The sequence below is a fragment of the Lichenostomus cassidix genome, chromosome 3, assembly GCF_008360975.1.
Source record: "Lichenostomus cassidix isolate B80296 chromosome 3, HeHo_3.0, whole genome shotgun sequence".
Lineage (NCBI taxonomy): Eukaryota > Metazoa > Chordata > Aves > Passeriformes > Meliphagidae > Lichenostomus > Lichenostomus cassidix.
Window position 1 is genome coordinate 44,014,307 of NC_139483.1, and position 16,736 is coordinate 44,031,042.

Genomic DNA, 16,736 nt, shown 5'->3' on the forward strand with positions numbered 1-16,736 from the left:
ATGTTTCAGTAATGACACATACTGTCAATTATGATCCTAGTTCTTTCCCCTGCAGGTAAAATGAAGACACATGGCTTTCCAAGCATAATAAGATAGGTTTTTGAATGGATAGTATTTCTCTTTGTCTTTAACTAAAAGTTACATTTTCCCATTTTTTCGTAGTATCTTTAAAGAAGAATTTTAAATATTCTTTTAGGTCCTGTTCTGGACAATTGCCTGATATTTAATGTTTTATGCAAATATTAACATGTTGGTTATTGTTCGTGTGTATATTTTTTTCCTTCATCAGGAAAAGTTGGACATAGGGACAAGAAAAGAGGTGGATGGAATGGGAGCACCTGAAATAAAGTATGGGGATTCAATATGCTTCATACAACACGTGGATACAGGCTTATGGCTCACGTACCAGTCTGCTGATGCAAAGTCTGTCAGAATGGGTTCTCTGCAGCGAAAGGTAAGACTGTAAATAGGAATGTATTTCATTCACTCACAGTCTGATAGGGTGGGTGGGGGCTAGGGGGTGAGAAATGAAGGGAGCTACATGAACCAGCTAATTTCTGGATTTCAATTATTTTAAGCATGCCTTAGCATGCTTGCTCTCTGAATGACTGGATTTTTTTCAGTTACATATTAAAAGTTAAGTGATGACCTGAATTCTCAAACTCAAGCCAGGCAAAATGCATGTGTTACCTGTAGACCTTAACTCACACACATTGATAAATCTGGATATATTGGATTTCAAACTAAAATATTAGTAGCAACCAATAAAATATGCTAGAATTCCTTTCTTCAATGTAGTTTGGATTGAGGAGGCTTTTAGTTCACAATATTTCTTTTCATGTTGTAAGTGTATTACCTTTTGGGCTGGAGTGTTCAAATCTTGAGTCCTGAGAGATTTCTTTCTTTACAGAATAATCACAGCCAAGCAGAATGCTAGCTCAGCATCATAAAGTAGGGAAAATATTCTTTTGCAACTTAACACTGTATGATTTTCTATGACTGTTTTAGATACCAGTACTGCAAAGCTAGAGCCGGGGTTTAAAATATTTATGTAGATTGGATTGAATACCTTCAGAGCCATGATTACTAAATATGAAAAACCATAAGTTATTGGAAATTACTCAGTGCATAGTCAGAAAAGAAGGCCAGTAACACCCTTGGAAATGAGGACCAGTAAAGAGTGCCTGTTATGACCTTGAATGCATTAGGGATCTGCTGTTCTATGAGGAAACTGTTTTTAATGTTGATAAAAACCAACAGCAAACAAAAACCCCTTAGATTTAATTTTTTTTTTTTAAATAAAGTAAGTTGTTTACAAAAGCTGGGGCTTTGAGATTATTGTTGCCCTGAACCTGCTGGCTCAATACAGGTGTGTCCTTGGACATGAGAAACTAAACCACGGAACTATCTGGCTTTAATCAAATTGTTGTTTTTGTACGTGACTCCATCGTTTCCTAGCCTGCCTTCCTATGTGAGTTTTCAGACTCCTCATTTAATATCTCATTTTGCAGTGATTGCTTCTTGTTTTTGTTTTCAGGCAATAATGCACCATGAAGGGCACATGGATGATGGTTTAACACTGTCCAGATCTCAGAATGAAGAATCCCGTACAGCACGTGTCATCCGTAGTACAGTCTTCCTTTTCAACAGGTTTATAAGGTATGTTTTTAAAATGGCCTTTCCATCCCCTTTTTTCCCCCTCTTTTATTTTATTCAAATGTGGCCAGTAACACAAGGAACAATTTATCCTTCAGGAAAAAATTAGTCATTGCTTCTCAAACCGGACTTTATGTCAATTCTTTGTGGTTTTAGCAGATAAGTCCATTGAGAGATCCTGGTCAGTTTTTTTTCTCTGTTTTCTAACATTAATTTATTGTTCAATCTTGAGTTAAATGCATAAACATACTGAATTTGCAAACAAACCATAAAAGAGGTCTTTCCTTACTAGAATTTGTTTTAATTCATGTGGTGTATCATTTAGGTTTTTCTTCTCTAAATATGGTTTTCGAAGGTGCTCTTCCTTGAAAAACCTGGAAGAGGGAGATAACTATATAACTACAGATCAATAAAAAACACAAGTGTACTGAAGAAAGTAATTGCCTCAAGAAAAAGTTTTTCTTAAAAATGATACCTTCTTTTCACCCTCACATTACACTTTGCTTATTTGTTCTCTTTTAATGCTACTTGTTTCTTTAATATTTTGAAACATAAAATATGTTGTGTTGTATTTTATAGTAATTAGCCATTTAAAATTCCTGTCAGATTTATGCAAGTTGCATTTATCTTCCTATTCTTAAATAATGCTGATAAGATGCTAATTCTAAAATGCTTGTGATTTCAGTAATTGATGAAAAGCTCTTTCATCAGTGTAGTTGCATTAGAAAAAGACTGATATGCAATAAGATTATATGGAATTATAAGAATTTCACAAAAACTCATTTGTCAGAAGGAAAAAACTGTTTGGGAGATGATGACCTGAAGGAACCATGTCCTAAATCAAGGCACAGCCAAACACATGTCAATTGGTTGAAAAACATATAAAAATGTACTTAAAAAACAATGGACAAAATCACCCATCAGGAAAATTGTCTACTGTATGACATTTGAAATACAAAAGAAATGTAAGCCCTAGGTCACTTTGTAAATAATACACCTTCATAGAAGCTTCTAAGAATGCCATAAAAGATAATGACAGAGAAAGGCAATTTAATGATAAGGTTTCACAAATCAAGGTATTGCTAAATTACAGTGGAGATCTTTGTGGAGTGCACAGGAAGTCCAAGGTGGTGTTTAGCAGTTTAGTTTTGGCAGGATGTTACTCCAAGAAGAAAAAGGTGAATTGAAGAGGATGAAAATTATTCTTTCAAGGGTATGCTCCAGTTCTTTCTCACAAAGTCAGTAGAAAAATTGCACTTTGGATCACATGCTCACAGTAAAAATGTAGTTTTAAAGATACCTTTTGTAGCTACCCTTTTGAAACTTTGCGTTATTTGCAAAGGGATTCAGCTGAGCAAGGGGCAAGTGCAACATGGATGAGAACAGTCAGCCCTCTACTCCTCAGAGAGAATGATCACAGACTTCAGCAGGGCCAAGCTTCAACTGGGTATCAGGGAAACAAAAAGGCTGATGAGGTGCTGAGACAGAGTGTGTGGAAGTGCTGCATCTTCCCACACTGTAAAGGGCTTAAGAACACGTTAGAGATGTGTTTGAGAGACTCCATGAGCAGTCTGGACTCTCCCCAGCAATGCTTTGATGATACTTCGTACAGGTTTACAATAACTTCTCTTCATCTTTTGCTCTGCCTCTGAAACTACTGCATCTGTAGGTAGAATATTAAAATGTTTTTTTTTTTATTTCAAAAAAATTTAAGAGAAAGCATTTTTGATGCTTTCAGGGAAGGGAGGGGTAAATTGCTAAAGGGAGAATGGGCAGACAGAAAGAATTTTTGACAAGTTGCTCACAGAAAATGAGTTGTTTTGGCACCTAAACAAACTTTGCTTTTAAATAAATAAAGACCTTGAATGGTAAAGTAAATTAATTTTCAATTCTCAGGACTCTCTTTGTTTTCTTGCAGGGGCCTTGATTCTCTCAGCAAGAAAGTAAAGTCTTCCGCCATCGATTTGCCTATTGAGTCAGTCAGTCTGAGCCTTCAGGACTTGATTGGCTACTTTCACCCCCCTGATGAACATTTGGAGCATGAAAACAAACAAAACAGGCTCCGAGCACTGAAGAATCGCCAGAACCTCTTCCAAGAAGAGGTACTTCTCGCAGTTTTACTCCTGATTTTCCACTATGGTGTCTGCAAGTACTCTTTCACAGTATCTGTAGTATTGATGTCTGATATGGATTATGCTTGCAGTGGAGTTTTTTTAATCCTATAAGCATCAAACTATTTGCTATATTCATAATCTCTCTAGATCTGCTGTTTTTCCTGCATATTTGAAGAAATACATTTACAGCCTTACTTCTTCTTCCCTTTATAAAAAAATTAGATGACCTTGTGCCTTGAATTCTAACCGTAATTTTCTCCTTACATGTGAATCAATTTTTTCTGTTATAGTTTAATCTCTTGATGTAGAAGTATGTTTTGGTTTAATAACCATTCTTTAAGTATTTTGTTTAATATTATTTGTTATTTCTCTGATAGTAATAGCTGCCTATACTTTGTCAGATGCCTAAATATCCTCCAGAATAGAAACTTGCCTAAAATTATGTAATGAATACTGTTTATTTTTGCTTAATTTGATCATCCTAAATGGTAGATCTTTATTACTGCCTTCGAGGAAAATTTCCATTGGGATTGCTTGCTTGACTACACATATATATTCTTGTGTTTTGCCTATCCTGTCTTTCATGTTTTGTTTTCTTAGATTTCTGAAAATTTCTTGTGTTTGCATCTAAAAATACTTCTTTTTTTCTCTGACTATCTGAGCTTTTCCATTTTTAGGGCATGATCAACCTTGTTCTTGAATGTATTGATCGCTTGAATGTATACAGCAGTGCAGCTCACTTTGCAGATGTAGCTGGGAAAGAAGCTGGAGAAGCATGGAAATCTATTCTGAATTCTCTGTATGAATTACTAGGTAAGAGATATTATGGATTACTTGGATAGTTTTCACTCAAAATAGTAAAGAATAAAGAAGCACATACCTGTTTTAGTATAGAAGAATTTCCACTGTGTAGAAATTTAGAATACAATTAAGCAAGATTTTTGTATTTGCAATTATTTGAGGTATTAACAATCAATTAAAGAAGTTGTGCCAGGAATTATAAACATTTAAATGTATCCAGGCTATGTCCAGAGAGTTAACATCTCCATCAAATGAAATGACGATATTTTGGGATCTAAATGGTAGATATAAATGATGATGATGGAGCTCAAAATTCTGTGGTTGGGTTATTTGTAGATATAAGGGAGAGCTGAATTTTTTGTTACAGTTTAGTTTATCCCTTGTTACATTAGGCACAGTGGAGACTGGAGGAAGTAGTGGCTTGATTTCCAATTGGCAAGGCTAGAAAATTCCTTCTGAAAATGTGCTTGTTTTGTACAAAGTATTGCTTTCATGGACTTGTTTTCAAGAACAACACACAAGCTTTTGTTGACTTCCAAGTGTCTGTGCCCCTCCTGCCCTCTGATGTTGCTACCCTAACTACATTATCTTCTGGCAGCTAATGCTTAGGAAGCCTGGCTTTGATCTGGCTATGATGAATTTGTACGTTGCTCTGTTCTGAATAATGCTGGATCTGTACAGTAATTACACAGATGACAAATGGATATTGCTTGCTCAGTCTTGCTTCAGCAAACAGTACTTTGTTTTTTGCGTGTGCACATAAATAAAAGTAAACTGTGATGCCAGAATTCATGGCTTTTGTCATGTCACTGAAATTTTGTTATATTTCGCTGTGATGAGAATGAAGGCATTTATAGATGTTGGGACTGGATACTATCACATATAAAAATCATATAATCTTAGAATGGTTTGGCTAACAAGGGAACTTTAAAGATAATCTAGTGCAGCCACCCTGATTGCACAGAGATCCTTCCATATATTAAATCTAAATCTACTGTCTTTCAATTTGAAATGACTGACATGTATCTACTGAGGCACCTGTCCTTTCTCAATTACAAATACATTCTCTGTGAACTTGTACCAGATCCTTTTGTATTACAAAAGAATGTGCAGGTATATATGCAGTGATGTGATTTTAATGTCTGACTGACCACATCATGGTTTTTATTTCTGTAAAACTGAATGCTGGTCTTGTTCAGAGTAGTAGGCAACAAGAAAAGCAACCACTGGATGTTATTTTTTGTTTTCAGTTTTAAGTGTCTTTGTGCCTCCTGTGCACAGCTTTACCAATGAATACTAACATTTCACAAACTTGTGCTGAGCTGCATTTATGAAACCATCTGAGTCTTATTACTGTTAATGAAGTTAAATTTAGTGATGTGTTAAGCACTGAACTGTTACTGCCTTCATTTTATGTTCCTACCTGAAAAAGCCACTTTCAGAAACAGGTGTTCCTTAGTTCTAGTCTGTGTTTTTTAACAACATGTTCCCCCTCTTATGATTCTCAAGTATTTTCAAATAACTGTAGACACGATTAATTAAAGGTGTAAGATTTCAGGGTACATATTTTTCATATTTTTTTATTATATAATACAGCAAGTAAAAGGGTTTTGTTTGTCTTTTGCTGTTAGGGTTTGTTTTTCCTCATCAGAAAACTGATAACGAAACTGCCAGTTTACAGAACTTTCAGTGCAGTGACTTGTTTGCTATTAGCTCCAACATTGCTCTTCCTGTTTGCAGAGATGACTGTAAGGCGAAAATAATTCAAATTCCTTAAAGGTCAATTTGGTATCAAAGGTATTTCTTATGCTTAATTCTAACTATCCCTTAAATTATTTAAATTTGAATCTAGAACATCAATAATTAAAGATTAAGAATCTAACTTACTGGATCCTTTCTGACAAGAAAAGACAGGAATTATTTAAATTTAAATGCACTCACAATTGTGATTTAATTTCTCTCTCTCTTTCTCTTTTCCCAATAGCGGCTCTGATTCGAGGAAATCGTAAAAACTGTGCTCAGTTTTCTGGATCTCTTGATTGGTTGATCAGCAGATTAGAAAGACTGGAAGCCTCTTCTGGTATGTTTTTTAGTATTCTAACTTCCTTATTTGACCAGTTCTACATTCTTTAAAATTTGTGTTATGCTTGTTCAGCCTAATCATAATGAAGTTCTTATTATGAGAGAGTAAATTATGTTAATAAAGTGAGATTTATATTTGTAATATTTTTTACATACTGGTTTCAGTTGTACTTCTACTTTAAGTTCTGACAGTTTTGCCTTTTCCTTGACCAATTGGATGTAGTGTCATCTTTTAATTCAGGCAGACAAAGCATTTGATAAAATTACAATTCAGTAGTGTAAATTGTATTAATTTGCATTCTAATTCTAGTATCTTCCTTTTACTTTGTAAGTCTGCATGTTTTTCAGGATTTGCATCAAACTAAATATAACAATAGTCATATGGAGTGGATATAATTGGTTCCATGTAACAGTGTTACCTATGTAATAAATATACATTTTCTTTTGAATCACCTTTTTTTGCTCCTAAGGTGTAAATTTTGATTTGAAGTTAACAAGAAACGTTTTTCAGTTGCAGTTGAGACTGTTTTGCTTTATATAAAGTGCTTTTTACTTTTTTTTTTGAAGATGGCCTCTTGAGAGCCTTTCAAGACTTCTTTTCTGTAATAATGCTACAGTAAGTTCAAAGGGCAGGAAGGTTTGTAGTCAGACCAATGAGGAAGATTGTTACAATAACACTTGTAACCTACCTCTCCAGTTACATATTTGTAATTTATCCCCATCATCTTCTTGGTTTAGTGTCATATGCTGTTCCATTAACTGGAAGGAATGTAATGATTGATTACAGAATTGTCCTCAGGAACTGAAATTGCATTCCCCATCCTGTTCTCTCCATTCCTCAATCATACATCTGCCATAGTTTGATGGTGTGCTCAAGAGTCTTTGAAATATTAAAGCCAGGAAGGATGTCCCCCATTGCAAAAGCTCTTTGTTTTATATTAGACTGGTAAACATTTGAAAAAAAAAGGTCACAGGCCTAACACAGTCTTTTACAGTGGCATTAATAAATGAGAAATATCCTGCTATTTCTGAGTATTCCAAGTATTTCCAGGAGTTGTCTCAATGCAGGTCATCATTTGGCATATATTAATAAATTTCTTAACCTCAGCTGTATTCAATGGATCAGCAACAGCCGTGAGAACAGATGTGTCACAGAGTAAACAAGGTGTTGGTGTTCCTCTTAGCTTTCTCATTAAACATTCATGGGCATTTTGTTTATTTGCCATAAATCTGTTCCTGAGATGAACAGACGAACAACATGGGAAAATATTGTCAAATGTCAGTGGAAGGAGTGTTGTCCCTCAGAGCCAAGGGTAAACTGGCACAGCATTGCCTACCTGATCGCAAGATCTGCTGTGGATGATTGCAGCTATAAAGAGCAGTTACACACTGATGCTTCTCCTCTTGCAGGTTGTTCCCTTTGCCAACTCGGGACTAGCCGAGAGTTTAGAACTCAGTTATTCTTGGAGTTGAGACTGGTATAGAGACTTTGAAAAATTTGCCCATGTGAGCCCCTCCAGACAGCAATGTTTCATGGAAGTTCTTTTGCAGAATTTAGTTTCATGTTTTGGCTGCAGATGTATGGCCTTAGGGTGGGGGCCCTGTTTTACTATGGGATTACTTCCTACTCCTGGCATGCGCCTGATTTGTTTCAGCCTGGTATGTTTGTGCTCTGAATGCTTGAGCAGTTCAAGAGATGAGGCAACAGGAACATAGGAGTCTTTGCCTTTATCACTACTTTACTTCTCAGGTGGTGACACAGCTGTCTGCTTATAGCACGGGTGTCTAGTTAGAGGTTTGCTGATTGTCCTTGCATCATTGCTGTTGGTACATTAGGTTTGGAGAACCTAAGCAAACAGATGTCGTGAATGAACATTTGTGTTAGGGGAACATTATTATTAGGGGAACCTACTCTGTAGATGCTGTGATCATCTTGCTTTAATGAGCATTTGAGTAACCAAATTTAAATTGAAACAAGCATTTAAAAAATGTCAAAATCATAAGTTAGATTATTTTTCCACTAAGCTGCGTCTTTGGTTGTGAGAGCGTTCATTTAAGGACAATGATCTCACAATTTCATGGGATTTGATTGCAACCTGCTTGATTTCAATTTATTTCACAAGATTGTAATGATGAAATTATTTCCTAAGAGACCTAATTTTACATCTGAAACTCCCAGGGCAAGGACTTTCAGAAATAATGCAAAACTTTTCTCTCAACTTTTGGAGGTTCAAGATGAAATTTTTTATGACAGCTCTAAAAATTCTGTGTTGCATGGTTTCTGTTACGTATGCATGTATTTTTATATTTTAATCTCAAATCACAAAGATTTGAAAATTAAAGACAATTGTTTATGATAGTATAGTATGGTATGAGATGCATTCTCTAAAGTGCAGAGTAGTCTGACACTGTAGTCACTCTGGGTGGTGAACCTCCTGACACGCTGTAAAAAGCTCTGAATGTACTAATATTTGCAATATTCATTTGTTCTGAGTTTTCTCCTAGGAACTAGGCCACTTGTACTCCATCCCCATGTGTACTGGTAACATAACTTCTATGTTGCTTCCAAAACTGATTTTATAATAAAGACTTTTTCTGGTTTTGAGAGAGTCAGTTATAAAAGATGCTAATTAGGCTGTGCTTTAGTTATCTTGAGAGGCACAGTAGGTTTAGCTTTTGGTATGTAAATGTAATTTTGTGATTTTATGTGGGATGCTTGCTTGCCAGATTTTAAGCTTTATTTGGCATGACGGGCTGAGAATATTCACTGTTTTAATTTACAGTGGTAGATCTTCAATAGGAAGAAACACTGGTTTATATGAAACTTTTAATATAAGAATACTTGGATACATATATTCATTTAAAATATTTTTTTTTTCTAAGGTAAGGTGTTTATGTGGAAGAAATACCACATTCTATTAATCACACCAAAATTAGGCTCACCTTCAGGATTAAAGCTGTCAACTACATCTCCTGCATGTGTTTTCTTGAATGTGTTGTGATAAAAATTTGATGCTATCAACTATTATGAATAAAATTCCTGTTTTCAATTTTTTCTTGTCCTTGAGCTAAAAGTGTTACAAAAACAGAACAAAGGCATTAAATATATAAACAGCAACTGTGAATTGATTGTACAAATTAGATCAGAAATTGATTCATTTCCTGAGCTTCACTGAAGCAAAAGAAAGAAAATTATTATCTGTTCAAGATGAAATATGTCTGAGAATAGACCAGTTAGAAGTGAGATATCACAGAGCCGAGTGAATAATGCAATGCAAATTCTTCAACTGTTTCTTCAATCCATAAATTAGGATTAGATTAGTCTTTCACTCTGAAATATATTCCAGATGGGATTAACTAGCCCTACTAAAATTTTAAATGCATTTTTACACAGGTAAAAAAAATAGAATACAGCAAGTTAGTAATCTAATGTTGAGGAATACATTCAGTGCAGGTAGCTCTGTTGGCAGCTTGCAGTGTGAGCTGCAGATTGAGCTCTGGGCGAGATGAGAAGCCTTGAACTGCTGACTCTTTGCACAGCAAAGGTCCCAGGAACCTGTGGCCTGGGCAGGTGACACTCAGAGACACAGGATTTCAGCATACTTAGACTGTAATGCCCACACATTCGCAGACTGTTCCGAGTTGGAAGGTGCCAAAAAGTATCACTCAGTCCAACTCTCAAGTAAATGGTCTGTACAGGGATTGAACCCACAGCCTTGGTGTTATTTGCACCATGCTCTAACCATCTGAGATAATTTCCATTTCCCTTCTTTGGGGTCTGTCCTTGGTAGCACTCAGCTTGAGCTGTTATTTTGTTAGTTTTTGCACCAAAATGAAATTATTTTAAGGACTGGGGCATCTGAGACTCAGCTGTGAGGAAACCTGGTGTGACTGCGCGAGTGTGGGGTGTGTAGTGGTGAAGGGGCTCTGGTCTGAGCTCAGGTGTGCAAGAGTGGCTCCTGGATGGTCAGACAGGGAAATTTCTTTAACACGAATATCCTCCAAGTAAAGGTTTTTGGAACCAGATAATACGAGGTTTTGAGGATTTTCTTAAAGTGCATGCATTTTATTCTAGTATTCTACAGTATGACATTAGAGGAATCAATAAATTGTCCTGAAAATACATGCTTCCTTTCATCCAGTAGTCATTAAGAAAATTTTCACTCTCCTTACCATGAACTCTGCATCTCATACTGTTTGTGATAGTGTATTGAATTCAAATGCTTTCTGCTTTGCTGCCTTGAGCAACTCCAATGAAATTGAAACAAGTCTAGTTATCCTTAATGTAGACTATCTAAAGGTGAATCAGTCTGAACAGACACAGTACACTCATATACAATCTTTTTCCTGAAACACAGGGAGCAAAATGAATTTCGTAATTAGCATTCAGATGCTAGACTTACTCAAGAAGGTGCTGTGGAAAATGTATCTAATTAATAGCACACATTGATTATTGAATGTTTACATCTTCAAAGTATTTTTACTTCTGTTATTGAAAATGTTAGGACTAGAAAATGAACACTGTGTACTATTTTAAGACAAAAGGTTATGACTCTATCTGCATAAAATTCCAAGGATATGGTTGCCACACTTACATGGTATCATTTAATTCTGGATTACTATTTATATTGATATAGTGTGTTTGAGTACTGTGATGAGAGGTGGTGAACGTCCAGTAACCCTGTTCTGAATGTAATGATTTCTGTGCATTCCCAGATAACTGTGACACACACAGCTGTTGATCTTGTTATGGATTACCCCTCTAGATTAAGAATGCTTTTGTAAGACTTTTTTAACCTCCCTAAGTACTTTTACCATGGTCAGTGACCCCTGACCTAGTCTAATTGTCAGGCTGGGCAGACTGTGCTACTGCTGTGTTGCTACAGAGCATCTGCTCTTTTAGCTTTCTCTCATGACTTGTAGGTTTTTATCCTTTTCAACAATATTGTTACTGTCAGTATTCATAGAATCATAGAATGGTGGAAAAATGGAAGTGCACATTTCTTGCAACCCAGATCATACCACGGCCAAGTTCATGTTTAGTATGTTGTTTTATTTATAGTTGAGGATTCTTGTGCTTAAACTTTCAGGGCTATAGAATCACTTTGGGAGTTCACCTCTAGCTCATTACCTACCTGCATTTTCTGTTTACATATGCATGACTCTGTCTTCAAATACATTAAACAACGCACTTTATTTGAAACCTGTTTACTGGATGAATAAAATTGTCCCTGTATCTGTTGTCTTCCACCTTTTCTATATTTCAGTCCTTGAGTAATCCCTGCTCTTTAATAGTGATGATAGCATATGTCACTCCAGACCTCTGGAAAAGCATTAAATAGCATGGGGAGTAATGGTGATGGTGCTGTAGGTTATCTGTAGTGGCTGATCTCTCTTCACTAGGATCAAAGAAAGGCCAGACTACTCTTACTGAGACAGTGTTTTTGTCTGATGGTTCCATTTCTCCCCCATCAAGGGGAGTTTGCAGTGCTACATTTTCCTTTAATGGAAAGAGGGCATGGCAAAGAAGAGAAGACTCATGCTATGGATTTTGCTTTGCAAGGATTAAGCTGAGTGTCTGGAGGCATGGCTTGAATAAAGGGCTGAAGACAGAATGATGAGAGCTGTAGATTGCTAATAGAAATTGCATATCTCTAGATTTAAGACTACTTCTCAGCTTTCCTTCAGCCCCTTTGATTTTCTCATTGTGGCCACAACTTTAGCAACTGATCATGATGAACTACATGTGAAATATTTGTTCTTCCCATAGTTAGGAGATCCCAAAGCAGGTTCTGATTTGGTCCAGTACACATGGGAGCTTGTTTTATTTTCGCATTGCAGAGAAACATTTTCAGGCTAATGATTCTTCATGGCCGTGACTGCTGCTTTATTGGGTTTGTTTGTCATATACAATGATTTTTGAAACTATTTCATGTTACTGAGCAACATAATAGGAAATATTATGTACAATTATTATTTTATGTAGACTTCGAAGAAATAATTCTTTTTTTTCCCCCAGGAATTCTAGAGGTTTTACACTGTGTGTTGGTGGAAAGCCCAGAAGCTCTAAACATTATTAAGGAAGGACATATTAAATCAATCATCTGTCTTTTGGACAAGCATGGCAGAAACCATAAGGTAGGTAAAGACTAAACAAATACATTGAGATGAACAGTTGTGAACAAAGAAAACTCATTCTTCTATGTGGAAGTTAATTTCAAATGCTTTAATGCTGTTTTGATAATAAAGAGTGAAACTTTTCCTAAAATGTATATGAGCAGTTTGAAGAAGCAAAGAGGAAAGTTACCTTCTTTTTGGCAAAAACTTCTCAAGGGAACTGGGAAGAATGTTTTAATGTTATGGGAATTTTGGAATTGTTGTAAAATAAAACCACTGTTGGATGTTGGATGAATTACATACCATTACCTGTCTTCCAGTAACAAGGTATAGAGCATTATATTGGCTAAAGTAATAACAATAATAATGAAGAAGTATTTAAGATTAAAAGTATCTTATTTTTTCAGGTTTTGGATGTTTTGTGTTCTCTCTGTGTTTGTCATGGAGTAGCTGTGCGGTCTAATCAACATCTAATCTGTGATAATCTCCTGCCAGGAAGAGATCTGCTCTTACAGACACGTCTTGTCAACCATGTGAGCAGGTACAAACAAAAAGAGAAAAATCCGTATCTGTGAACCAAGCAAAAAACCCAACTTGTGCTTAAAAGAGATAGTCACTACAGATAATCTTTTACTTCCAAAACTGTTATGATATTCTGCTCTTACTAGGATTTTCCCTTCCCTTTGCAGTAGTGATTAAATTTGAAACATGGGTCAGAGAGAGCTGTCACAAGCTATAGATGCCCTAAACTGCTTTAAGGTTGGAAAGCTATAGTCTTATCTAAAGATTATGGTCTAGATCTAAATGTGCATTCAAAGTATTGTCAGTTGATACCCTGTGATTGCCTTTATGTTTGCGATCTTGTGAGGATTTCCTAATCGCCTTTGGTCTAAATTAAGAACTTAGTGCCAAACAACTTCACCAGTGCCTGGGATATTTAGAGAGTATCTTTACCCTTCCTTCCACTGGCAGAGTTTTAGAAGCTACCTTCAAGCAGACATTAATAACGATGTGAAGCCAGTACCATTTTAAATTGTTAAAGTATCATTTACAAATAATATTAAATAAATGTTTTTCCAGAGTTTGATTTTATGCTGAGGCAGAAGAATATGGCTTTGTGTGAAGATCTGTGGGATCTTTCTCAAAATTATGTTTGTTTTTAAAAGTCTCAATCATTGATTGAGAATACAAATTGAAACATAGAAATAGTACTTATAATTCAGAGTTCATAGGATTTATTAGAGGCTGAAGAGTGTAAAAAACCCACACTGTATTTTTTAATGGTGGCTATTTCAAGCTAAAAGATCTGGGGAACTGACCATCTCACTGTACTTGGCATTGGTGGGGCCACACCTGGAATACTGTGCTCAGTTTTGGGCTACAAGGAGGACACTGAGGTGCTGAAGTGTGTCTAGAGAACAGCAGTGGAGCTGGTGAAGGATTTGGAGCACAAGTCTTATGAAGAGTGTCTGAGGAAACTGGTTTGTTTAATCTGGAGAAGAGTAGGCTCAGGAGAGACCTTATCACTCTTCACAACTGCCTGAGAGGAGGCTGTAGCCAGGTGGGGGTCAGCCTCTTCTCCCAAGCAACCAGTGACAGGGCAAGAGGAGATGGCCTCAAGCTGCACCTGGAGAGGGTCAGGTGTGACATCAGAAAGAATTTTTTCCATGGAAATGGTGGTTAAACATTGGAAAAACAGACTGCCTAGGGAGGTGGTGGTGTCAGCATCCCTGGAAGTGTTCGAGAAATGACTAGACATGACACTTAGTGCTGTGGTTTAGTTTTTATTATGATGTTTGATCAAAGATTGGTCTTGATGATCCTGGAGGTCTTTTCCAGCCTCAGTGATTCTGCAATTCTATGACTGAGCTTCTGAGATGACTTTGGATCTCATACAGGAAGGTAGACTTGTTTTTCCCAAATATGGTGGTAGAAAAAGTCAATTAGTTATTACATATTTTTGCTTTGCATTAGAAAGTTGTGAATGAGAAGATTCTTATTCTTGCAGTTATAAGGAAAAACAATTATTTTTTCAAAAGTCAGTAAGACCAAGGAAACATTGAAGAAATTTTGTGTTAGACTAAGACATGCATGCCTTCACCCAAAAATATTTTGCAAAGGCACTTTCTAAGATACTACTGGAACTTTCTAAGATATTGCAGTTTACCATACTTTTCCAGGGAACTGGAAAATTCTATTCACAAACCTCTTCTGAACAAGAGTAATTTGGCTGATTAGGTTGATTAAATTGTGAAATCTGGACAAAAGCATAATAAGATGCTACTGTGTTCAGGCAGAAAAGATGAAAAGATTCAATTATTGATCTTGCTAATAATTTACAAATATAACTTTTCTGGAAGATAGCTTTTTTCCAACACATTTTGTTTTCAAGGAAATTAAATTTTTGGCTTGGAACAACGAGAAGAATGTCTATACTTAAACATTTGGCAAAAGAAAACCCATATGCTTCTAGAAGGGAAGTTTATTGGTCTTATCTGATGAAACTAGTTGTTTTATAAGCAACCAGATCAGTAAAGTCTGCTTTTACACTGACTGGTATTTGACCACCCATACCAGCCCTTCCTCCCTCTGCCTTCCTTCTACCAGAAAGCACACTTAGACTAGCTTAGAGATATATTTTTGTTGATTAGTCAGCTTGAATGTATAAAGAAAATATTTATACAAGTAATAACCCAGTATAAAGTGGAGGAATGTGAAGACTACCTACATTCAGTCTAGAAGTTTAAAAGATTTTTTTGTGATATGGGTAACCAACCATTGAAGAAATATAGCTAGTATTGATTTTGGATACTTCTGTGCTCTGTGGCTTTAACTCAAGCTTTAATGGCTTTCTTAGTACAAATCTGACACAGATATGACTGTCTGGATACAGATTTTTTTGGGGATGAGAATCTGTATTCAGTATTATCCCCAAAATCAGACCAGAAAAGCATAGGTTTTTTCCTTTTCTTTCCCCTTTATGATCTTTAGATATGACTCTATGTCTTTCTATTCAGCTAGATATTGAATAAGCATAGTGGTGGTTTGGCTTTTTAAGTAGCCTTGTGAAGTAGTGTAAAACCAGTAGCAGTAGGAGGATCACACTGATGTTAAGGATTTCCACAGCCACTACAACTTACTGAGTTGTGCAGGACTTGGAACAAAGAAGGAAGAGATATGAGAGAATTTTGAAATAGATTGACACTTCACTTTTGTATCTTTTGAAATGTTATTCTCTTGAATAGATAATCAGTGTTACAGAATGCAGATTGCTATGTAGAATTAAACCTTAAATGTGTACTTACTGCATTTATGTTGGTAACTGGTGAATAGATGTGATTTTTTTTTTTGCAGGATTTAACATCTATTAAACGTTCAACACATAAACCATTATTATTGGTATCCGAGTGAGGATATTGTTTGAGTTACTGAAGCAAACATTTTTTTACTTTAAATGTATAGACCATTTCTCACCAGAATAAATGAATGAATAAATAACTAAATATGCTGCCTTCTGGGAGTTAAGGTCTGAGATGTTGCCTAGAGGGTGCCTCAGCTTGTCCAGAGTACAGATTGCTATCCATTGTTACTCTTCTCATGGGGGCATAAATAGCACTGCAAGCTGAAACCTGGACAGAATCAAGAAAGACTATAAATCTTTGGGAGTGCAAGTGAAAAGTACTGGAGCTTGCTACCCTTATTCCATTTTACCAGTTAGAGGAACAGGTGCAGCCAGATATACACATATAATGCAGATCAGATTTTGACTTCATTTGCTTGGTTGCTGTGGAATGAGCAGTGGACATTTTCTACCTGGATTTCTCCAAAGCATTCAATACAGTTTCTCACAGGCTCTTTCCAGACAAGCTGCTGCATTAGGGTGGAGACAAGGGGTCTGTGCAGTGGGTGGGCACTGGAAAAATCCTTTTCCAACTGGCAGCTGTCACAAGTGGGGTCCCCAAGGAT

The 16,736-nt window shown here is 36.1% G+C and overlaps 1 protein-coding gene across 12 annotated transcripts in view; it reads left to right on the forward strand.

Moving 5' to 3' along the window:
* RYR2 (ryanodine receptor 2) overlaps positions 1–16,736 on the forward strand; it is a 383,225-nt gene that overhangs the window by 192,877 nt on the left and 173,612 nt on the right. For all 12 annotated transcript variants that reach the window (XM_085055535.1, XM_085055538.1, XM_085055530.1 and 9 more), the window contains 7 exons: positions 290–454; positions 1,538–1,659; positions 3,575–3,758; positions 4,448–4,583; positions 6,556–6,651; positions 12,673–12,791; positions 13,178–13,311. In XM_085055535.1, the coding sequence (XP_084911661.1) occupies positions 290–454; positions 1,538–1,659; positions 3,575–3,758; positions 4,448–4,583; positions 6,556–6,651; positions 12,673–12,791; positions 13,178–13,311 (956 nt within the window). The remainder of the gene's footprint in view (positions 1–289; positions 455–1,537; positions 1,660–3,574; positions 3,759–4,447; positions 4,584–6,555; positions 6,652–12,672; positions 12,792–13,177; positions 13,312–16,736) is intronic.